The 25,532-nt window shown below is 46.1% G+C and overlaps 1 protein-coding gene across 1 annotated transcript in view; it reads right to left on the minus strand.

Annotated features, from left to right (window-relative positions):
* Positions 1-25,532, minus strand: part of MAP4 (microtubule associated protein 4) — a 108,265-nt gene that overhangs the window by 7,911 nt on the left and 74,822 nt on the right. Inside the window, 7 exon segments of the mRNA XM_036867881.1 lie at positions 2,145-2,237; positions 4,041-4,154; positions 5,599-5,891; positions 6,012-6,071; positions 6,645-6,846; positions 10,235-10,450; positions 11,250-11,356. Of these exon segments, the coding sequence (XP_036723776.1) occupies positions 2,145-2,237; positions 4,041-4,154; positions 5,599-5,891; positions 6,012-6,071; positions 6,645-6,846; positions 10,235-10,450; positions 11,250-11,356 (1,085 nt within the window).

The following is a 25,532-nucleotide window of genomic DNA, read 5'->3' on the forward strand; positions in this document are numbered from 1 at the left end:
CTCCCCTAGCCACTGGCCTCCACTGACGGCTTCGGCTTCAGGGAGCCACGTGCTGCTGCTCTGGCCTAGGAAGTGTGTTTCTCGTGCTGGGCCCAAAGTCACCCGCAGTGACGCCCGGCAGCCAGCACCAGCCTGTTCACCACCAACCCGGCATTCCTGCACCTCGCTCCAGCCGTGTGCTCACGTGATCTGCCCCTGGCCTGCAGGCCACTGCAGGTGTCAATACTGCTACTGAAGTGACACTGCGAACAGGTCTCAGAACCCATTAGCATGCACACCCCTCCTTGCAAGGGTGAAATGGAACTAAAACTGCTGCAACATTTAAACTGGGATCAGCCACAGAAGTAGCTGCTATGTTCTCCCCCGACGGCCTCTCAGTTCTCAACAAGAGGCATGTTTATGTGTACGTGGGGACATGTGGGGAGTACTGACCAGGATCCTGTTCCAAGCCACTAATCCCTGTGGTAACCCCAGAGTTTCTCTCTGGGGGGAAGGCGGGCCCTGTGGGGGAATGGGGTTAGACGCGTACAGCTGGCAGCCACCCTTCTTACATGCAGGTATATTTATGGTGGCTTTATGGAGGGGCTGATGGAAGGCACGACAGCGCCTTAGTCCAGGCTGTTTACCCTCATCTTCCCACCTGGAAACACTGTCACAGGCATTTTCCTAATGCTCTGCTGTTTAAGGAAACCTCCTAAAATGAAAACTCTTTTAAAAAGTACATTCCCTCGCCAAAAAAATCTTGTTTGAAGTCATGTGTAGGCAGTGTGGGAAGACCATACTAGGTGACAGATAAACGAGGACTTATTTTCAGAGCTCTGACATACACCACACAACATATATAAATGCATTTCTGTGTCACACACACACACACACACGCACACAACCCAATTCCCTCAGAATCCCTGTTCACCTTCTGTTTGCATCTAGGCCAAAGCCTGAGAGGAAAAGCTAGGGCCGGTGCCTACCTGCGCCCTTCACGGGCTGGAGCTTTCTCACCTTAACCAGACACTGCCTTTAAAAGCTTCACCCGCCTCTGCCTTCCCACACTGGGATGGCAGATCTCTGGCCAACTTCCAAGATGGCCAAGAACCGGCCACCCAAGTGCCAAGGATGCAGTTTCTACCCACGCCAGGAAGAGCCAGTGGTGGGGAGATGACCAGGAAGGACGTGCAGTAGGGGAGTTGTGCGGGGGGAAGAAAGAGGTGTTCTATGTTTGCACCCTCACAGCAGAACTGCAGGGTCGAGCCCTCTGTAAGCCATGGGCAGGATGACATGACCACCGAGGGGGCAGGGGGACAGAGCGTAAAAATGAAGAAGGTAAGCAGAGCGGGACTTAATCCAGGTCAGGAAAGAGAGGAGAAGGAACTGAATGAACCCAAGGGAGACCAGGACAGGGCAGCTCTCTCCCTCTTGGGGTGGGAGAGAAGCGAGGGGAGAGGCGGTGAGGGCAGGGCTCTGTCACAGGGACGTGGAAAATGCAAGTGTGTTCTCCACATGCCAGATGACAATGGTGATCTACCCGGTCTCTCCCTAGACCAGGACCTCCCTATGAGCTCCAGTCACCTGTGTCCCCAACACAGATCTAAAGGGTGGCACAGAGTAGCAGCATGATAAACAGGATGTCTGGATGGGAGAGGGAAAGAGCCAAAAAGAAAAGGAAATAGGAGGAGGAAGGGGTTGGAAAAGGGAAACAGTGGGGGAAGGAGAGCAGAAGGAAAAGCAGGGGAAGGAAGCAGGGAGAGCAGAGGAGAAAGAGCAGAGTCACAGAGATGAAGTGAGGGCACAGGAGGCGGGGGCGCATGTGGAACACAAACGCCCTGCTCTACAACAGCAAGGGCTCGAGGATGGGCTCTGGAGAAGTCCGGACATCTGTCTCCAGGTCAGGACCACTGCATCCCCAAGAGCGGACTCGAGACAGACTACGTCCCTCAGACCAGGTCTCTGAACCCCTAAGGCCTCCCACCCACAGGGGCAAAAGATGCTAAGTGGGTGTCACCCAGCTGTCGTTTAGGGCTCACCAGAAACACTCAGTCTGAACACATTTGAGCATCGGGGTCCCCCCGACTCCGCTCGCCCACCAGCACGGGGCGGCCCTCTCTCCAGGGTGCCTCAGACGCCAGCGGCCCCGAGCGCATACTTACATTACCACCTCCAGGGACATGCTTAATATTGTCCTTGGAACCACACTTGGACTGAATATGGCTGTAGCTCACTTTTTTGGAGACTATCTGGACCTGGAGTGTTAGAGAACAGAAAAAACAACACAAAGGGAGAGGGCTGGTTAGAACCGACACGGGGCAGGCAGTGAGTCCACACGTGACCACGATGAGCGGCAGGGAGTGCTGTTAAAACCCCACCTTCAGCAGAACGGCTGTGGAAAAGCACAGGCCAAGGAACTGGAAGGAGCAGGAAAGGGAGGGAAAACACGAACAAACAACACAAGGACAGAAGATGTCGCCAGAGCGCTACATGGTCATCCTCATTGCTCCTGGGGGCCGGCTGCAGTTCACAGGGTGTAGACAGCAGTGGCCCTAATGCCCACTCGGCCACGGCCCACCCCCGCCTTGCTCTCTCCCCGACGCTCCTCTCTGCAAGGGTCCTGCTCATCCGGACACATCCTCACCCAAGGATGGCACTTCCCTTAAATCTGGGGCCTGGAATCGCTGCAGCCAGACCTGCTCTAGGAAGAAAAGGCTGCGTGGAGAAGCCCGGGGCCGCTGGCTCATGGCCCAGATCTGACGCTGATGGGAAGGAAGGCACCAGAGGCCGCTGGACCTGCTATGCAGAACCCTGGGCACCAGGGGGCACAGGCCGAAGCCACACTTCCACACAGAGCCCACTTGTCTCAGGACTCAAGAAAGCACAGTGCAATTGAGGTTTAAGTCTAGTCTTCTTTTTGATTCCATGGTAAAACCCCTTCCACAATCCTCCAGATGTCCAATCCTGTGCCCTGTTTCATGTGTAAAGAGACTAGGCTCTGGGCAGGGCTGCAGTGAGGCACAATCTGGGGGGGCACCTGCACAGTGTGTTGTATATAAACGGCTCCCCCTGGAACGGAGCAACACAAAGGCTCAGGATCCAAGATCTGGGACAAAGAATTCTTTTTGAGCCTTCTCAAGAAGGAATAGTTGCCAGCATCCTTCCTTCCTTTTCTTAGAGCACCTCACAAATGATGTAGCCCCCAAACTGAAGAGTTCTCCCCAGAGTAGAGAAATCTACCCTGAGAAACTGCAACTGTTTCTTGCCTTCTTTACAACATCAGTGATGAGTAACTGGTGAGCAAACCACTTTCCTAATGAACCAGAGACCTACAGGACCTCTAGAAGCTCCCAAGAACCATGGCGCAGCCTTCCCCACCTGCCAACCATACAAAGTCCTTGCCCTGGCCACCTACCTGCCACAGATAAGGACAGAAGGTTCCCAGGGCAAGAGGAGGGCCCTGGCTCCAGGGTGTGGAGACAAGGGGAAAGAACCTAGCATTTCCCCGCTGCATCCAGGTGACAGTGCAATCCCTATGCTGAGTGGGTTTTCGCTGGGAATCAGCATCCTAACTTTCAGTACAGAGGTCCTTGGAGAACCAGGACAAATGAAGCTATCTCCACACCCAGAGGTGTTGAGAGGGGACTTCAGCTGAACTTGAAGCACAGGGGCTGCAGGGTTCCTATTGCTGGAAGGTTACCAGTGCCATGTCTTACTGAGGAAGAAGCTGGGTACTCTGTGTGTGTTTGTGTACATAATGGGTGTGTTTCAGATCAAGGTCAGAGTGAAGGAAGTGACTGAAAGTGTTTGGATCCATTTTATCCAGCTAAATAAATATTCCCTAAAGGGCTAGTGGGCTCCTACCTCTGTTAACTTTCAGGTTAATAGAGAATATTTTCTGATGCCTGAGTCATCAAACACAGAGGAAGGAACACGGGGAGAAGTAGAAACTAGTTAAGGACAGGAAAAAAGTGCAATAGAAGGGAAAGTGACTGAGGCTGGAAGAAACAGTTGACCATCTTTTACCTTCAAGAGGTAAAAGTCTAAATAAAACTCACTTTCCCAGCAGGCGGTTTCTGTGCACTGCCAATTGGGCCGGCTGCTTTAGTGACTGCGTTAGGTTCAGGCTTTCGAGCTGGAGCAGCTGCCTCTGTTTTTTTCTCTACTTTGGCCTGGATGGAGATAAAGGGAGGGCAAATTTCAAACCAAGAGGACAAGAGCCCAGATACTAAGAAGGGAAGAAGGCTGAAGGGGACTCGCATCCAGGCCAGGCCACCATGCAGAAGCAGGTCACCCTTGCTCCTAGAAAAAAACCACCGATTTGCCAGGGCAGACCAAGCTGGAGGGAGAGGGGCTACAGACCAGACTTGAGACACGAGGAAGAGATCAAGACACCGTTCGTGAAGAAGAGGCTAAATGAGCGATTCTCTTCTGAGTGTGTACTGGGGTTTTCAAATCACAATGTCCCACCCCCATGCCCCATGTTCTGATATGCCCCAAGCAAGCTGCCATGGTCACAGGGAGCCACTACTGATGATGGGAAGTGTCACACCCTCGGGTACATTGGAACAGAAAATACTTTCATCACCAGACTGAGTTACTCAACTCTCCACCAAGACCTCCTGCCACTTTTGCACCATGAAAACATAAGAAGAGCATGGGCAGGGGTGGGGAACGGGCAGGCCATCAGCACCACAGCCCCAGATGCCTGGCTGGGTATGTTAGAGCCATAATCTCTTGTCAGAAGCAACTCTTGGGCCCTTATCCCAGTTTTCCATCAGCACCAGGATTCTGCTTCATTTTGGACCCCCTTCAATTTTTTAGCAGCTCTGGATTGAAGCAACTTAAGTATCCTATCCTGAGTGGCGGGTGGACGGGGGGGAGGCGCACGCCGGTGGTGGTGGTTTAAGTGCTAGAGAATGAGGCAGGAGGTGAGAAGGTTGCTGCTCCTGGGACTTTGAACTTGGACTTTTGCCACCACCTTTTCACACATAAAATCCCCGTGGTTGCTAATAGTTAACAAATAATTCTGGGGTGGATGCACCCAGAAAGTCCTTAAAGTGAAGCGCTGTGGCCAGCCATGCTTCTCCATCTCAACACTCTATCATGGTCCTTTGTTTAGGAAAGCTAGGGGCTCGCAGCAAGTCACCCTGGCCACAAGAGGACACTAGTCCTCGTTCAGACAGACTCTCCACCCAAGACACAGCTTCGGGAACAAAGAGGCGGTCCATCTTTTGCCTATCCTGCTGTTCACAGTGCAGGGGTAAGAAACAGAACCAACCAGGTTCCCGCCCAGTGTCTCTCACCTGTTCAAGGCTCAGAGTCCTCCTCTGTTTGATTTGTAAAGCAGAACCCTTTTGCCTCCAAAAATGTAAGCCTAAACCCCAAAATGCAGAACAGGTGAGGAAAAGAGAAAGCTCAGAGCCACCTGCTTGCTGCTGCTGGGAGGCGGAGCCCAGGATGAAATTCCCTGACACTGAATCCAATGTCCTGACTGCTCCCTGCATGGTGGGCCCCTTGGGCCGATGCAAGGACATGCCTGGGAACGGTGATTAGATGTGGCAGGGGAAGAAGCAGGGGCCAGCATGCCGAGGACCCCAAGCTCCCTGGACTCACCCGGCCTCCTCCAGGCTGATGCTTGATGTTTTCCGTGGAGCCAACCTTGGAACGGACATTCTTCAGATCAGGGGCAGAAGCATTGGTAGCCACGCGGCCCAGCCTTGGGGCAGAGGAGCTGGGCTTGGCTGACGTGAGCTTCTTGTCCACGGAAGGAGTCCCAGAGGGCCGGGGAGGCGTGGCTGTGGGCTTCACGCGGCTGGGAGTCACCCCTGCTGGGGGTGCTGCCCCAGGGACGGCGGCGCTTTTCTTCACGGAACTGGTGGAGGTGCTCTTTGGGCGACTCACGTCAGCTGCAAAGGTGGGAGTGAGAGATAACAGGTGTGCAGGGGAGAAAGCAAAGGGAGCCTTAAAGCCATGGAAGAGGTGGGGGTTTAAATCTGGGATCCATGAAGCGGGGGATGGGGTCTTACCTGGTGCAGACTTCGTAGCCATCTTCTTGATGTCTGCAGGTTTCCCCTCAGTCTTGACTGCTGCACAAACGTATACTTTTTAACATCACGTTTAACAAAATAACCTACTGAATGGCTCATCCAAAACTGAGATTCATGCTTTCATTCAACAATTACTAACCTGTTTGAGCCAGGGGCTGTGCTAGTATCTGAGAACAAACTAGTAAATCAGACAGCCAAGTAAAGACCACGCCCTGATGGAGCGTCCAAGGCCAAGCACTGTGTCTTACTCTTTTCTACAGTCTTGACAATGCCTTCCTTCTACGTGGCCTTTCTTTGAATGGCCTATTTCTTATCATCAAAGTCCATGAACACAACGTGCTGGGTGCTGTGGAGTTACTAAGAAAGGAATAGTAAATTCTACCTTGGAATTCATGAGAATCCCCTTCACTCAGGATTTTTCTGGATGCACATATCTACTAACCTCACATGGGGATCGAGGCTACCACTTTTCAATGGACCTCATTAAGGGCTGGTGCACAAGCAGGTCTGCACAGCTGTCTGTGATGCTGGCTGGCGCTATGGCTGGGGCAAAAAGCCAAGGCCCCACCCTCCTCTCCACTGGTTCCCATGGGAGGGAAGCGCAGTACTCACCAGTGGGCCTCTTGGGTAGGGGTGTAGAGGGGCTCCTACTGCTTGGCCCAGCTGAGGCAAGAGTGGCAGCTCCTGTGGCTTTTGGAACAGTCTGGGTGCTCTTGGAGCCAGGCCTACCGGCCAGGGCAGAAGCCAGCTTGGATGGTGAGGCTGGCTTGGATGGTGAGGCCCGCTTCTCAGGAATCTTTGCCTCTGCAACAGGCTGCTAATAGGAAAGTGGGAATAAGAGCTGCAGGTCAGCAATAGGCCGAGGAATTCATGCCAAAGGATGGTTCCATATACGCTTATGCCAGAAAGCAGGGGTACTGTGGGTTTGGCACCCACTGATAGGAAATGTATGTGGCTATACGATCAAAGTCCACACAACATGGGAAATGGCCATGTAGGGTGCCATGTAATCGGGGATCAGGAAACAGGGAGTCAAACCACCTCAATCCAACCTGAACCAGTGAGAATGAACAGCCCTGAAAATATACCACACCACAAACTACGTCTGCCTCAGGATCCACTGCATTAAATACTTATGTATTTAAGGTATTAATATTTGACCAGAGATCAGACAAATACATAAACAAAACAAAAAACTTAAAATGTTCAGTCAAATTCAGCCATTCTTTTTTTTTTTGAGGAGAGAGTTTAATTATTATTATTATTATTTTTTTAAATTTATGGCTGTGTTGGGTCTTCGTTTCTGTGCGAGGGCTTTCTCCAGTTGCAGAGAGCGGGGGCCACTCTTCATCGCGGTGCGCGGGCCTCTCACTGCCGCGGCCTCTCTTGTTGCGGAGCACAGGCTCCAGACGCGCAGGCTCAGTGGTTGTGGCTCACGGGCCCAGTCGCTCCGCGACATGTGGGATCCTCCCAGACCAGGGTTCGAACCCGTGTCCCCTGCATTGGCAGGCGGATTCTCAACCACTGCGCCACCAAGGAAGCCCAAATTCAGCCATTCTTTTGGCTAAGATGCACCCAGTGAATTCTGAACAGGATGCAGCTGCAGCTGGAAACTGCATTGGCCAAATCAGTCAGGTCTAAGCTCCAGCCCCAGGCAGGCCCCCAACTCACAGTGTGATCTTGGGCAAATCACTGAGCCTCTCTGGGCTTTATTTCCTCATCTGGACAAAGGAGGCTGGAACAAAGGATCGCTATGGACCAGCTTTGATAATAAGTGACGTTAGGGACGGGAGGATGAGGATTCTGTAAGAGCACAGGGACAATGAGAAGGGGCAGTGGAGGGTGCAGGCCTGACCAACAGAGGGAATGAGCAGGCCGATGCCACAGCTCTGACTGAAAGCAAAAGGGAAAAGCCTCTCAAGTGCAGACACAGGCCATCTGGGTCACTCTAGCTCCTCTTCCATGGAGGCTGGGCATGCAGTCACTATCAAGGAAGGGAAGGAATCAATACAGCCTGGTTTCTACAGGAATAGGCAATGAACAGACTGTTTTGATAAGCAAATATACCATGTTACTCAAGAGAGTAAGCCAAACCACAGACAAAGGGGATCCAGCTCTTGTACTCCAAGAGAAATGGCCACACAGAGGGTAATATGTTGGTGGAGACAAGCAGGATATTGCTTAAATGGAAAATCAGCTAAGGAGGATCTCAGAAATTAAGGGCTGGCAGCCATTTAAATAAAATCTAACCCTGCAAATGCAGGGTAATGACCATTCCTACAAATGAAGGGCCCAAGCATGGTGTAAAGAACCCTAAGGTTGGAACCAGGGGAAGGTCCAGCTACCAGCTCTGTCCCGAGCATGACATGGGAGTCTGTGCAGAGGGACTCCTGCTCTGTTTGCTCTAAAATGTAAAGATTAAACCAGATGCTCTCTGGGGTCTCCTTCAAATTTTCAATACTGTGAGTCAGAATAATCGGGTGGGGTCTTATATTTTGCTAGTAAGAGTAATAATAATAAAATAAGTTAGAAAAAAGTTGCTTGAGATAGAAATCTCTAAAGGACGTGATGTTCTTTAGACGTCAGGCTTTTGGCCTCAGCAGGCTGCAGAACCAGCCTGCTCTCAGAGTTGGAGTCACTCTCCTGTTTTCTCAATTATATTTTCTCCTCTGCCAGAATCACAGATCTTGTTTTTTCTGAATAGTTTTTTCCCCTTTGTTTGCTCCTATAAATCTTTCTACCAAATAAGGAAAAAAACAAATTTCATTAGGCTTTAGTTTTTATCCATCTCTCAAAATGTTTCCATCTGTTTCTTATCTAAAAGATAAACAACGGTAATCATTATGAGGCACATCACCTCTTCAGGTCAGCAGTATCTCAAAATGCTGTCTAAAAGCTGCATGGCAAAAAGACAGGAAACAAGAGTGTTGATAGAGGCCCTGCGCACCAGCGTTGGAGTTAGACCCAAGTTCAAATACGGGCTCTGCCGCTTATTAGCACTGGACTACAGAAAGGTTATTTAACTGAGCTCTGAAATGAGGATACTAAGATCCACATTATGGGTTGTTGAGAGAGAGAATTAAAAGAGTTAATGTCTATAAAGAAACCACTACAGTATGCTTCATTTTTGTTATTATTACAGAGTGAACTTCACTAGACAGCACCCCCTCCTTCCCATGGCCTCCTCTGTCTCCCCCAGGATTTGCTGCTAAGAAAGTGTCAGGGAGGAGCTGCTGTCACGGCTCCAGCCACCTTCCCTCCGCCCTCTTATTCAAATAAATTGTTTTCTAAACATCAAGAAAAGCAGTGTCAACTGGGTAAATGAGGATCAGAAAGCTTCATGAGATTTTATAATTCCTAGTCTATATTAGGATTTCTCAGTTTCTTGGCCAGGGTTTCAACCTAGCCTACGATTCCTAGGCTCCACCAGTTTTCTTTACAAGATTAAATGAAAACACTGACATTTTAACATGGTAAACTATTCCTCATCATGATTTTAAAGAGTAATATCAGGCTGACCTAAAGACCCTCCTCAAAGAAAACAAGATGTTAGAAAAGGCAGTCACAGATTCTACCCACCCTCTCCTCCAAGAACAATCCTGTGAAGCTACTGCTTTTCCAAACTGACCAGTTTCTAAGCAATAATGTGTGGGTGACCCGGAAAACTGAAAAACTGCAGAAGGAGCCCGGTGAGAGGTAGCCTAATACCAAAAGCAAAGTAAGTTACCACCTGATGCTGGAATCTGCTGGAAGATAAGCTGGAAGAGCTAATCACTAATCAACTAATGGAGGAAATTCACTTCTGCAGGATGATTAAGAAGAAAGACAAAGAATTGAATTTGACTGGGAATTTGATGGCGGAATTACACCAAAAATGAGTATATGATTGGCATGTGGAGTGGGGAAAGTGGTTAACCAGTATGTAAATAGACAAAGAGTGAGGAGGAGCTGGGAGAAAGGAGGAGCCAGAGCAGAGGCAAGAGTGCCTCCAGCCAGGGCAGAAAAGGCACAAAGGAAAACAGGCCATCGAATTTCATGGCTGCATCAAGAGCTCCCAAAATGATCTGAGTTACCCTTCCCCCTTTGCCCTTTCCTTTCCCCGTCCACCAGCCTGCTTCCATATCTGGAAGCAACAGAGCCTGACTACCTGACGCTCGGAGGGGAAAACTTTTCCCTGGCACGGTGCTCAGGTGACTACTTACCTTGGGCTTCCCGTCTTTTGAAGGTAAGGTGGAAGGCCTGGCAGTGGCAGCAGCTGGGCGTTTGGGTGGGGCAGCCGGTGCTGAGCCTGAAGCAAGGCTCATGGGTTTTTTATTCAACCCACCAAAGGTGGTGGGAGCTGGCTGCTTAGGGAGAGAAGTGGGCTGTGTTTTGGCTTTCGATGTTGAAGTCTTTGCAGGTTGAGTGGTGGCCAAAGGCTTTAAGTTGATTTGTTGTTTTTTTTTAAAGGCCAACATCAAACACACAGACAGAATAAAAACAAATTAAAAAAAAAGTATAAATTGCACAATTCAAAGTAAAATTATAAGCAATGAGGATAGATGCAACTGAAAATTTGCACTCCTTTCTTCTGAGCTCAGTAAATAGTGGAAAGACATCAGGATGCAGATAAAGAAAACTGGGAATTGTTTCTTAATGACAGTGTCACAAATTCCAGCAGTTTGGCACCTGAAGATTTAAATTCAGTAATAACTTTAAACAATTAACTAACTTTTGAAGCCTGCAATAATTCTGTGAAGAAAGTCACCAGCAGGTGATTAGGCTATTTATTATCTGCACCTCTATGAGGCAATATCAACAACCTGTTTTAAGCCCACACTAAAATGTGGCATTTGTACTTTGCAATAAGTACCAATAAATGTCTGGAGCTATGATCCACCTTAAAAATCTGTGCTCCTTTTTCATTAACAGAGACTTCAGAATGGATTTCTGAATAATTCTGTAATTCCCTTTATTATTGTTGTTAAGGGAAGCAGAAACAACATCTACAGAACAGATATTCAAGATAATACGGTCAAAAGCAAAGATTTAAAGGATTGAGTTAGGCCACCACGGTAAAATGGGAATATAAAATATTTTCTAAGCATGTCCAAACTTGAGGAAGGACTCATAATAGCTCAGAAAAAAGAAATTTCATTTGCATGATTCAAGCAATAATAAGCAGAAGATAGTTTTAAAAAAGTACAGCAGAAGACAACCCACCATTCTGGCACCTACCTTTGTTTTCTTCTCTGGGCTTGGTGGGAGCTCCTTGTTTGGAGGGGCGGTGATGTCATTTCCGGTCACACTCCCAGTAAGCCGTCCTTCTTCTAGTTTGGCTATTCCTAAAGGGGGAAAAGTTATGCTAAGCAAATGTTTTTCACACCCATTGAGAAAATGCAAGTCTTTGCAGAGACACACCACTAACTAGCACTCCATTCTGAGAAAATCCAGAGCTATGCTGCTGAAAGTAGACAAGACTCCCAAGTCCCCCTCACTGTGACAAAGGACAGTTTTAGACTCCAGAGATTCAAGCAGCCTGTCCCTGTGGAGAAGCAACTTAACTAGGATTTGCACGAATGATCAGTGGAAGGAAATGGCCCTTGAAGTTTGGTTTCCCTTCCCTGGAGACCGGCAAAGGGGTTCTGTCACCCAACCACTAACTCCCAGAGCACATAGGGGACAAAAACCACTTCTACTAGAGTTTATCTCTTGGAATAAAGGTTGCTGAGAGATGGGATAAGAGCCAGAAGATCATCCAATGTCCTCCCCTTCCTTCCTTTCCCTGTAAAGCACCACTTTATGGAGGATGTGAGATGAACTTGATCTGGTTCTAGCAGTGACCCAGATTTCCAACAAGGCCGAGGAGACCCATGAAATCAGATCCAGGGCCAGAAATAAAGTCTACAGCCTAAGGCTACGCCCAGCAGCACCACTGGGAGGTGACTCCAGATTTCAGTAGGGCTGTACCAGAAAGCACTAAAATACCATGAAATTTATAACCTGGGTGTGGGGAACAACTTTCTAACTGGCACAAAATCTAGAAGTCACAAAAGATAAGTTGGACTACAGAAAAATAAAAAGTTTCCAAGTGCCCCAAAAAACAATACGAAAAGTCAAAAGGCAAATGATAAACAGGAAAAAAGTACTGAACCTCACATCAAAGACACAGAGCTTATTATACATAAACTACTCCTACAAATCAACCAACTCCCATAAAGGCCAAAAAGAAAATGAACAGGAAAAATGGCCAAAAGAATATGAACACAGTTTACAGAAAAAGAAATACAAATCACTTTTGAAAATATGAAAAGATACTATTACTAACCTAACATATTGTCAAAAAGTCCTAAAATCTCAAAGTAGCTGCTGGGGATAATGTGAGGACATACACTGCTGGGAAGTGTGTGAAATGGTACAAATCAGATGCAGGGCAGTCTAGCAGTATCTCTGAAAATTACAAGTGCAGATAAATTCTAATCCAGAATTACAATTTCTGGAAATTTATCTTAGAGATATATTCACATACCTGCAAAATAGCAAATGTGTATGGTCTTTTACCAGAGCATTGTTTCTAAAAGCAAAGGACTGAACCCAGAAGTCTGTTAACTGAAAACTGGTTAAAGCATATGGCAGAAGTATCAATATTATCTCTGAATCTGAAAAAATAAACCATGACTGATAGGGAACGATCTCTACTCTGTGAAAAGAAAAGCAAGGCACAGAACAGTAGGTATAACATGAAACCATTGTCTAGAAAAGACAATACACTTGTACATGCATTTTTTAAAAGTCTTTGGAAGAACGATGATGAAACAAAACAATGGTGACTTAATTTTGGGATGGGGTGGAGGACCAGGCACAAAACTAGGGAGAGTTAGGAGGCTTTATTTTAAAACTGCTTGTTTTGAAGTAAAGATTCAGAGGAAGTTACAAAGAAATGTACAGGGAGGTTCTGTGTACCCTTTACCCAGTCTCCCCCAATGACACCCTGCATAACTAAAGTACACCGGGAAACTGATATTGGTACAATCCAGAGAGCTTATCAGACTTTTCCAGTTTTACATGCATTCATTTGTGTGTGTGTGTGTGTGTGTGTGTGTGTGTGTGTGCGCACGCACATGCAGCTGTGCAGGTATGTAAGCAGTTCTATGACATTTTATCACATGTGTAGCTTTATGTAACCACTACTAAGAATCAAAACACATTAATTGTTCCATCACCACAGAGCTCCCTCATGTTACCCTTTTTTTTTTTTATAGCCACCCCACTCCCTCTGCCTTTCCAATCCCTTAATCTCTGGCAGCTATTAATCTGCTTGCCATCTCTAAAATATTATTTCAAGAATATTATATAAGTGGAATCACACAGTGTCCTACTTTTTGTAGCTGGCCTCCTTCACCGAGCAACACGCTTCTGAGGTGCATCCATGTTGTACATGAGAAGTCCATGGTGTGGCTGTACCACAGGTCAACCGTTCACCTACTGTAGGACATTTTGGTTGTTTCTGGCTGTTTGCCATTGTAAGTAAAGCTGCTACGAATATTTATTACAGGATTTTGAATAAAATAGTTTCATTGTTACTAAATGGAAATGCAATTAATTGTTTCTTACATGTTGATAGTGTATCCTGTGACACTGATAAACTCACTAATTAGTTCTAGGGGTTGTGAGGGTAGATTCCTTGGAATTTTCTACATAAACAATCATGTCATCTACAAATACAGCCAGATATTTTTCTTCCTTTCCAATCTATATGCCTTTTATTTCCTTCTCTTGCTTTACTGTGCTAACCAGAACCTCTAGTACTATGTTAAATAAGAGTGATGACAGCAAGTATCCTTGCCTTGTTCCCAACTTTAGGGTGAAAACATGTAGTCTTTCACTATTAACTATGATGTCAGCTGTAGGTTTTTTGTAGATGTTCTTCATCAAGTTGAGGAAGTTCTCCCTCTATTCTTTGATGAGAGTTTATTATAAACGGGTGTTGGATTTTGTTGAATGAATTTTACGTGTTTATGATTTTTCTTCTTTAGACTTTTGATATGGATTACAGTGATTGGTTTTTGATTATTGAACCAGCCTTGCATACCTGGAATAAATTCCACTTGGCTGTTGTGTATAATCATCTTAATATACTGCTGGGTGTGATTTGTTAGTACTTTGTTAAAAATTTTTGCATCTAAGTTCATGGGAGATATCAGTCTGTAGTTTGTTTGGTACTGTCTTTGCCTGATTTTGGTTATCAGGATAATACAGACATCATATAATGAGTTAGGAAGTGTTCCTTCCTCTTACATTTTCTGGCAAAGAATGTGTAAAACTGGTGTTAATTATTCTTTAAATGTATGGTAAAATTCTCCACTGAAACCATCAGAAGCTTTTTAATTAAAAATTCAATTTCCTGGGCATATACCCAGACAAAACTATAATTTGAAAAGATATATGCACCCCTATGTTCATAGCAGCACTATTTACAACAGCCAAGACATGGAAACAACCTATATGTCCATCAACAGATGAATGGATAAAGAAGATGTGGTGTGTATATATACAACAGAATATTACTCAGCCATAAAAAAGAATGAAATAATGCCATTTGCAGCAACATGGATGGACCTAGAGATGATCATACTAAGTGAAGTCAGTCAGAAAGAGAACGACAAATATCATGATATCACTTATATGTGAAATCTAAAATATGACCCAAATGAACCTATCTACAAAATATAAACAGACTCACAAACACAGAGAACAGACCTGTGATGGCCAAAGGGGAGGGAAGGATTGGGAATTTGGGATTAGCAGATGCAAACTCATATATTTGGGATGAATAAACAAGGCCCTACTGTATAGCACAGGGAACTACATTCAATATCCTATGATAAACCATAATGGAAAAGAATATTAAAAAAAGAATATATGTATATATGTATAATGGAATCACTTTGCTGTACAGCAGAAATTAAAACAACATTGTAAGTCAACTATACTTCAATAAAATAAAAAATTTCAGTTTCATTAATGGCTCTTCAGGTTACCTATTTCATCGTGGTTGAGTTATGGTAATTTGTGGGGTTTAAGGAATTGGTACATTTCTTCGACGTTATTGAATTTATGAGGGTAAAGGTGCTCCTAGTATTCCCCTATTATACTTTTAATGTCTGTAGTGATATCCCGTGTTCCTGTTATTGGTTGGCTGTGTCTCTTTTTCACCTTTGTCAGTTTTGTTAAAAGTTTATCAGCTGTGTTGGTTTTAAGAACCAGCTTTTGGTTTAATAAATTTTCTTTTCTGTTTTATTGTTTATAATTTCACTGATCTCTGCCTGTTTTGGATTTATTTCGTTCTTTTTTTAGTTTCAGAGTATTGATTTGAGACCTTTTCTCTTTTCTAATGTAAGCACTTAGTGCCACAAATTCCCCTCTCAGTACTGCTATAGCTGCATTCGACAAATTTTGACATGTTCCTTTTTCTTTTTCTTTTTCTTTGGCTGTGCCACAAGGCTTGTGGGATCATCCCCCAACCAGGGATGGAACCCCGGCCCTGGCAGTGAAATCGCCGAGTCCTAACCACTGTACCGCCAGGGAACTCCTGATATGTTCATTTTCATTCAGTTCATTGTATTTTTAAAATGTCCTCTGAAAACTTCCTCTCTGACCCATGGATTATTTAGAAGTATACTGTTTAATTTCCAAGTGATTGAAGATTTTCCTGTGGTCTTTCTATTATTGGTTTCTCATTTGTTCCATTATGGTCAGACAATATATTCTGCATGATTTCAATCGTTTAAATGTATTGAAGTTTGTTTTATGACCCAGGATCCATCTTGATGCATGTTCCACGGGCACTTGAAAAGAATCTACAAACAATAAATGCCGGAGAGGGTGTGGAGAAGAGGGAACCCTCTTGCACTGTTGGTAGGAATGTAAATTGATAGAGCCACTATGGAGAACAGTATGGACATTCATTAAAAAACTAAAAATAGAATTACCATATGACCCAGCAAGCCCACTACGGGGCATATACCCTGAAAAAACCATAATTCAAAAAGACACATGGGGCTTCCCTGGTGGCACAGTGGTTAAGAATCCGCCTGCCAATGCAGGGGACATGGGTTCGAGCCCTGGTCCAGGAAGATCCCACATGCCACGGAGCAACTAAGCCCGTGCGCCACAACTACTGAGCCTGCGCTCTAGAGCCCGCGAGCCACAACTACTGAGCCTGCATGCAACAACTACTGAAGCCCACGCACCTAGAGCCGGTGCTCTGCAACAAGAGAAGCCACCTCAGTGAGAAGCCCGCACACCGCAACGAAGAGTAGCCCCCGCTCCCCACGACTAGAGAAAAGCCGGCGCACAGCAACGAAGATCCAACGCAGCCAAAAAAAAAAAGACACATGTACCCAAATGTTCACTGCAGCTCTATTCATAACAGCCAGGACATGGAAGCATCCTAAATGTCCACTGACAGATGAATGGATAAAGATGATGTGGTACATACATCACACACTGTGGTACATATATACCACATCCATATATGGCTGGAATATTACTCAGCCATAAAAAGGAATGAAATTCGGTCATTTGTAGAGATGTGGATGGACCTAGAGTTGGTCATACAGAGTGAAGTAAGTCAGAAAGAGAAAAACAAATATTGTATATTACCGCATATATGTGGTATCTAGAAAAATGGTACAGATGAACGTATTTGCTGGGCAGGAATAGAGAACGGGAGGGTGGGATGAACTGGGAGATTAGGATGGACATATATACACTACCATGTGTAAAATAAATAGCTAGTGGGAACCTGATGTATAGCACAGGGAGCTCAGCTCGGTGCTCTATGATGACCTGGATGAGTAGGAAGGGTGGGGCGGGGGTGGGGGGGTGGCTGGGAGAGAGGTCCAAAAGGGAGGGGATATATGTATACATATAGCTGATTCACTTTGTTGTACAGCAGAAACTAACACAACATTGTAAAGCAATTATACTCCAATAAAAAAAAAAGAATATTCTGCTGTTGTTAGGTGGAATTTCTATAAATGTCAATTGGATGCTGTTGTTTGATATTACTGTTAAATTCTTCTTTACCTTTACTAATATTCTGTCCAGTAGTTCTATCAATTGCTTAGAGTGGGATGTAGAAGTCCCCAACTACAACTGTGGATTTGTCTATTTCTCCTTTCAGCTCTACCAGTTTTTGTTCATTGTATTTTGTGTGTGTGTGTGTGTGTGTGCTGCGTTGGGTCTTTGCTGCGGTGCGCGGGCTTCTCATTGTGGTGGCTTCTCTTGTTGTGGAGCATGGGCTCTAGGGTGCGTGGGCTTCAGTAGTTGCAGCAGGCAGGCTCAGTAGTTGTGGCTCACAGACTCTAGAGTGCAGGCTCAGTAGCTGTGGTGCACGGGCTTAGTTGCTCCACGGCATGTGGGATCTTCCAGGACCAGGGCTCGAACCCATGTCCCCTGCATTGGCAGGCAGATTCTTAACCACTGTGCCACCAGGGAAGCCCATAACTTCTATTTCTTTGCTGAGATTTTCTAGTTCCATTTGTTTCAAGAGAATTCATAACTTCTTCTTGAAACAGTTTTATGATGGATTTTAAAAAGGGATTTTAAAATCCTTTTTGTATATTAGCAGGTAATCACTGTTTAAATTTAGTGTGCAGGTAGTTTCAATAACAATTTAGTTCCCAGGGCCCTTGTAATGCAATACAGGCCTGCTGTGTTCTTCTGGTTCCATGAGGCTGTCACTCAATCCCTGCTGGTATTGCCTGCAAGGGCTCAAGGCACTTCCCTGGGACAGATGGTTTCACTGGGTGGGGGATGAGTGATGCTGGACCCACGGAATGAAGACTTTCTCCTGGCCTGTTTTCTGGCTGCCTGACGCTGGCGGACTTCCTGTTTTGATGCCACTGGGAGCAGGAAGCACCTAACTGGCCTGATGATGGAGGAAAGAGTGTAGCAGGAAACCTACCTACCTTTCCTTCTGCTACTGGGTAGAAGGCTGGTGCCGCTGGTGCTGTCACCTAGTGGGGACAGGGGATGAGCTTCCCTGCCACTGTGGGTGGATCAGGCCTGCAACTGCTGCCAGGTGTGAAGTGCACAACAGGTAGGCCCTGATGACCTCTGCTGACACTGTACCTGCAGGAGGTATCCACCACCACTGCTGGATATGGGGATGGAAATAGGGCTTCCCCGTTCCTGGTCTTTGGTCAAAAGAGAACAGATTTTTCTTTCTTTCTTTTTGCCTTTTCTTCTTCTTTTATCTATGCTTGTTGGTGATTCCAGGTTGTAGACACTCTCCAGTGCCCAGACCAGGACACATGGGAGATTAAAAAGAAAAGCCAGGGAACTCACTGCACTGTCCTTCCTCAAGTCCTGAGCCCTACCCAGCCTGCCCTCTCCCTTCTACCTTTCAGATTCCTTTTCTGATTATCTGGCACATTCTTTCCAGAGTATTTAGCTGTATTTAGAAGAGAGGAACAGGAAAAAGTGAATCAACGTCACCTTCTCTTGGAAGGAGATTTTCTAATGTATAGCATTTTGTACTTTTTGATGCTTGAAACCATATGCATTTCTGGTTGAAAACGGAATTTTTTTAGTTTTAAAAATATGAAGAAAGAAAACCACCCCCACCATGCAAGGTATTGGTAACACCTCTGTTCTAGAGCAAGCTGAAAGAATATCTCACCAAATGTCTGACTTGTTGCCACTGGCCACTGGCTTCAGACCACCATGAACATTTTTCAATAAGCACAGGATTTTTCAGCAAACAACATGAACACTTCATGAAGTCTCACTGCTTATGATATAAACATGCAACATCTCAACCTGCACAAGTAAGTGTCACCCAGTGAAAAACGCCTGACCGCCACATAAGCAGAAATCACAGTCTTCCTCCCAGATGGTGCTTCTCACCATGACCCTCCTCCTTTGCTTATGGGGTATATACCAGCCAACTGCTAGAGACCCCCACCCAAATGTCCCTACAGTTCCACAGAAGAATGTTCAAAAAGAACACAAAACTGCTCTACAAAACTGCTCCCTTCTGTTGCATCTTTCCATTATTTGTACTACTACTTGCTGGAAAACCCAGGCTCAAAATCACAGCATAATTTTCAACTCCTCTCTCTCTCTCCCTCTCCCTCTCCCTCTCCTTCTCCCTCCCCCTCTCCCTCCCCCCCCCCTCACCTTCCACACCCAGTTTTCAAGTCCAGTTGATTTTGCCTCTGGTATACTTCCCCTATCACGTCCTCAGTAGTTCACCTTTTACTATTAAATGAATCCAATTGTCATCATGGGAGTTTTTGCCTTCAATCCTCTGTCTTCCAGTTTATCTTTTCTACTGAGAACAGGTGACTCTTCTCAAAGCCAAATTTGGGCCACTTTATTTATTGTCATAGGCAGTCAGGACAGTTTTTTGAAAATGGGAGTAAGGTTTAAACAACTCAGGCAACAACTAAGCTTGGGTTCCAAACAACTTTCTAGATTTGTTATCCCATTATTTCTGGCCACAGATGTACAGATGGCTTTGGCATATTTGCTCAACCCACATCCTTCTCCAGAGGAGCCCCAGATGAAGTGGGCAGCTCAAAATGGCCAAGACTGGTGAAGAAGGCTTTGGTACCTGGCACACAGGTGACTGGACCAAGCTGAGACAACAAGATATATTTACTCATTCTTTCCCTAAAAGAAAGAAAATATGAAAACTATAGCCAAGCAACCTTGGGTTCCTGAGATACAAAGTAGGGCACAGAACCCAAAACCATGGCAACCAATGTCCTGTGCAGACCAGAGACACAAACGAAGCAAAAAGTAAGAGACGGCAGAGAACAGTTTCCAAAAGGGAAGAGAATGGAACACATGTTTAGGGCAAAGCAGAGGTCCTAAGAGAGACACACAATGGCTGTAGCTGGGCTACACTTCCTGCAATAGGATTCTATGAGATTGTCAACAAATAGCTTTTTACAAATTTGAGTTCCTATGAGTGTGTTTCTGTTCTTTGAAACTAAATAATCATTAAGAGAAGCCCCACAAATACTCGTCATTGTTCTTTTACCTAATGTGAGCTGTCTGAGCTTCATACCTTTGCCTGGAAGGCTTTCCCTCCACGTTGTTAGGCTTCCAAGGCCACCTCCTCCCGAAAGTTTTCATGATTCACAATCCTCTCATACAACCCCCACCCCCCGACCCCTGCCACCCCAACTAGATCACAAGTCGCTCGAGGATAAGGACAATATCCAGGGCCTAGGTAGTGGCATATGATAGGTATGGTGAACAATGAATCCTTATATAGCTTTATCTACATAGAGTTTAGCAGTCAGCATTCAAACATTTATTAGGTGAACAGATCAGTGAGGTTTGTCAGTCATCTGACATTTTTTTCCTACCAGCGTGAAATTCTCTTAGTGTGAACTAGGACAAACTTGTTCTGAAATAAACAAAAATCTTCACTCATTACCACTTAGAAGGTATACGGCACTGAATTGGGCACCTGGGGATCAAGCAAAAAAAGATGAGACAATCCTATCCAGGAGGACCTTACAGTTCTGCTACAGTTAGAAGGAAGTGACAGCATAGAACACCTGAGTCTTATCATCTTGGAGTCATAAGAAATCAGAGGAAATATGACGCTTTTTTGCCCACCTCTATTTAAAAAACAAACAAAAAAAAACACACGCCACACACCTGCCGGTCTTCAAGGGTCCTTTCCACTTACCCTTACCCCTAGAAAATACCACTTCTAATATTAAGAAAAAATGAGTAAAACATTTTTGTAAAAATGTACTGAGAGGTATAAATACTAGAGGAAACGGTTCCTAGGAAAAGAGGCTATTTTTATAACAAACAAAACACATATTGTAAATCTCCATTAACTAGCTTGTGAATCATGGTCCTTTGTGCACAAACTGGACTCAGAGGAAAACAAGCTTTTGTAAGACCACCAACAATAAGACCCGTGGAGGGCTGGGGGTGGGGAAGAGAAGAAAGGGCCAGGAAGAAAGACAAAGGGGCAGCCGCAAGGACCGCAACATTTAGCTGTTTATTAACCACAAGTCTTTCCACTGTCCACTTTCCCCTTCTTCCCCTTCTCCCCACAAATCCTCCTAACACACATACACAGAGAGGAAACTAGAAGCAAGACCGGGTCAAACATGAAGAACAGCAAAAGAATATTAAATAGCCAGCTTTAAAAGGCTCTTTTTCAGCTTGAACAAAAGTAAAACGTTCTCAAAAGCAAAACGGAAAACAGAGCTTGCACCCAGACTGTGCTACTTAATGAGAGGAGGTTAGTGCTGATAAAGCCATTGTGAATCCGCACAGTGACAGATTTTCAAGCAAGGAAATCAATCAGTTGTGATTGGATGATTTAGGGCTCGGGAATCATCTGGTTCAAACCAACAGGGAGCTGAGGGGTGGGAGGATGGGGGGGGTGGGCAGGGTGACATGAGGTCAAGTGAGGGGCTCTATGTCTTATGCCCACCCCTCTCTGACGGGATTCGGCCCACGCCCTCAGCCCACACCATCTGTCACACCAGCAGACGTGCAGGCTGACCCAGCTAGAGTCACTTTGTGCACTCTCTCGCTTCACTCTCCTCAACCTTCCGATGCAAGCGAATTCAGCTTTCCCTGGGCAGTCACAGACTCCAAGCAGGAACGAGCCGCCTAACGCTCCTGCCGGTAATCTGTCACTTTGGTTCCTTCCTTGCTGTCTGCTTGTTCCCCATGGAGGCAAAATTTAGAAACATACCATCACGTGGGGTCTCTTCACACAGGAACGATGGAGTGCTCTGGGTTGTGGTGACCTCAATTTCCTTCTTCCCTGCCAGAACTGTCTGTCCTGGCCGTTTCTCACCTCCCCGGCAGACTTGGAAGCATGAATCCGCTCTAGTTTCACTAGTATCTTCTTGTCCTTTTTCCTTGCTGCTTACTTCAGGAATCTGCTCCAGCTTACCATGGAGATAGAACCCAGCAGTGCCCAGTTCCCTCTTCCCAGAGCTGCTGCTGCTGCTGTTGTTGTTGAAGTGGGTCAATTCTTCTCTCCTCTTGGCCACTGGTTCCTCGCAGTTGAAAGGAGGTATCTCTTCAGTAGACAGAATGGGCCGTTCTCCAGGGTTCAATTTGTGGCTGGCTGTCTGTTCCTCAGCCACTGTCATGGAGCGCCTAATGGCAGGAGCCCCCAGTTTTCTGGGTGTGGGACTCAGCATTGGGCTACTGGTGAGGAGTAGCAGGCCAGAAGAAAGCTCTTCTTGGGTGGGAAGTTCAGGATACTTATCTGCAAGGTTGACAGCTGGGGGGACTGAGAGATGAGAGCACTCAGACAGGGCCCGGCGCATTGCCTTTTTCTGCTGGGGGGCTTGGTCAAGCAAAGCCCCCTCCTCAGTAGAACTCAATTTCTCCAATTCCTTATCATGGTCTTTGATATGAGAGCTGGCATTCAAATAGTCCGGGGTGAACTCGACCCTAGTGATTGGTGGAATGGCAGTGGGTGAGTGCTCAACGGTGGGGGCTGGGTGGGCTACAGCCACCACTAGGGAGGACTCATATTCGAGCTGCCCAGAGCTATCACTCACCACCCCAATCACCCGGCAGCCAGCAGGGATGCCACCTTGAGCCACTGACAATGGATGAAAGTTGGGGTCCCAAACACTAGTTTCCTGCTCCTTAACATACTGGGTGGGCATGTCAGCAGCCCCAGGGAAATGCAGATCTGGCTGGCTCTCTGTCTCCGGCACATTCTTCCCTGCCACCGTCCCCGGAACTATAGTGGCTTTGTTTTTGTCTGGCCCCTCTCTGGGTCCCAGATGTAATTCGGCCGTCTTCTGGTGCAATGAGTTCCCCTCCAAGGGACGGCAGCTGTCTGCAATCACATACCTGCTCGCAAGGTGACCCGAGGTGGCTTGATACTCCTTGTCCTGCGCTTCAATGCCGAGCTCTTTGTCTAGCTTCCCCTCAAAGAAGCAGAGCTTATTCTGCTCCAGGAAGCTGGCATCCTTCACAAGCCCGTCTTTCAGCTGCCCTTCCATGCTGACATTCAGCCCGATCTCATTCAGCTTGCCCTCTGTCCTCTGCCACTCAAACCCAGCTTGGCTCATTTCTTTTGTGGAATCCACCCAGCACTGTGCAGGCTGGCCCTGACAGAGCTGGCCGGGAACGGCAGTGCATGAGGCTGGCTGCCTGTGTGAGAGCGACATCGCCTCTTCCACGGCTCTCCCCGCCGCTCCTGGAGCTCTAACACCACCTATGATCACAGAGCTGGCAGTGACATCACACCAAGTCCCCAGCATTCATGACTAAACCTGTCTTTCGCCCAACACTCCTCTCTCCTCAAGCAGTTGGATGATAAATGTATTTACTAGTGTGAAAGGAACCAAGGAAGAAAGAAGGAATGAATGAAAAAGAAAGAGAAAGCAAGGAACCTGCTCCTTTCTGCACAATCGAATGCCACTGTTAAACTGAAAATGTAATTTCCTGTTAACTGGCACCGTGTTTAGATCTGCAATTTAAAACACGGGATGGTGCTAATCTGGGTACTGAGGATAGTAATGATGCCAGCTTTCACCAGTATAGACACGTGTGTACCCACACACTCGCTTATGTGACACTATGCCCACACTTCCACAGTCACCTACTCAAAAAACTGTTTTAAAAATAAGACTCATTTGCCAATCCTAAGCCATAACCCTTAAAGAACAATGACTCCAAAAAATTGCTCAAAATTTCACTTAAAAAAAAGAACCTTAATGTAATATCAAAATTGGAGGCATTCATTTCTCAGAGGAAGAGTAGGTTTGCTGTCATAACAACTTATCAAATTCACTTGAAAATTGACTTGACTGAGTCCCCAAAGCCCAGTGAGAGCTCCACCTTGTAGCTCTGCATTGTGCAAGAGTCTAATAAGTGGTTCATTTAAAGGTTTCAGTGATCAGCACTTTGGGGACATGTATCCAAGTTGTAAGACACTTGTGTGACAATACATCCTCATACTTTTACTCCTGCTCCTGACCCCTCTTAGTTTCTTGGACAAGATGTGTCTCTCCCTCCTGCACCAGCCCTGCCTGCTCTTTCCAGCCTGCTGATCACTTAGTTGCCACGGGAACACACTGCAGCAGTTCATCTTCCTCCGACCTCTAGGACTTAGGGACCTTGGCTATCTGTGGCTTGGGGTTTTAGCCGCCCACCAGAGCCCACTGCCCCCATTTAATTCAGCATAGTCCTTTGCTGCCCTGAGCTTTGAGTTTACAAACTGTACTTTCAGGATTGAGGGACCCACGAGAGAAAATTCTTGAAAAAAAAGTTACAATGAAAGGATAGGAAAAACTCTGCCTTGAACAAAGCTGATTTTTGTTGCCTAGCTTGAAAGTCACTAATTGAAGTAACATAGCATATTGTGAAGTAGTCTATCAAGAATACAAGAGATGGACTTCCCTCGTGGCACAGTGGTTAAGAATCCGCCTGCCAATGCAGGGGACACAGGTTCGAGCCCTGGTCCAGGAAGATCCCACATGCCGCGGAGCAACTAAGCCCGTGCGCTACAATTACTGAGCCCGCGAGCCACAACTACTGAAGCCCACGTGCCTAGAGCCTGTGCTCCGCAACAAGAGAAGCCACCGGAATGAGAAGCCTGCACACCTTGCCGCAACTAGAGAAAGTCCACGTGCAGCAATGAAGACCCAATGCAGCCAAAAAAAAAAAAAAAAAAAAAAAGTGAAGAGATTACCAAGGCCCAGCCCAAGAAAGCTTCCTTAACTGGAGCCTCTGTCCCCATTACTCACCTTCTCTACTTGCTATTCATACCCTTCACATAATTTTCTCAAGTTCCCAACTAGAGCGCAGGAACCAACCCTAATATGTTTCCTGCGTTAGCATTAGTACCTAACACAGAGCTATGTTCATGGTCAGGAGTGGCAGTGTTGCAATGCTGGAAAAAATGTGAACTTAACCTCTGTCCTGAACATTAACTGAACTCGTATACACCTCTCCTTCCCCTTGACCTTAAGTAGCTTAGCAGCAATACATGTGAAAGCACAATAAAGGTTCATTAGCAAGAAACTAGGGTTACCTTATTCTACAGCAAAGCTCTCACCAAGGAAAAGCAAGGAAGGATGTATAATAAAATGAAAAATGAAGGTGGTGCCAGGAGGGTCATGATTCTAATTAGTAATGGGAAAAAATAAGAGATGAGTCTTGGGTATATAAAGGCTTGGTGATAAAACATGGTCAAATTCTGGCTTTCAAAGAATGAGGAAGGTGTGTCTTATTCCTTAGCAACTGTCTGCTACTGTTTTCCATTCTCAAGTGGACTTGCATTTATGCTGGTGTCCTGTTACAGTGCTCAGCACTGTGGGCATCCTTCACTGCTGCTTCTGAGTGGGCAAGCAGGTCCTCCTGCTTCACTAAGAAAACATGGAGATCCAGAGGCTTTTACAGAGAGGAGGGGACAGAGTGGCTTAGAGTTTGATTACACTATTGCTTTGCAACACATACCACGGAAGAGATCACATGGAACAAGAATTAATGTGT

Source organism: Balaenoptera musculus, chromosome 11, assembly GCF_009873245.2.
Source record: "Balaenoptera musculus isolate JJ_BM4_2016_0621 chromosome 11, mBalMus1.pri.v3, whole genome shotgun sequence".
NCBI lineage: Eukaryota > Metazoa > Chordata > Mammalia > Artiodactyla > Balaenopteridae > Balaenoptera > Balaenoptera musculus.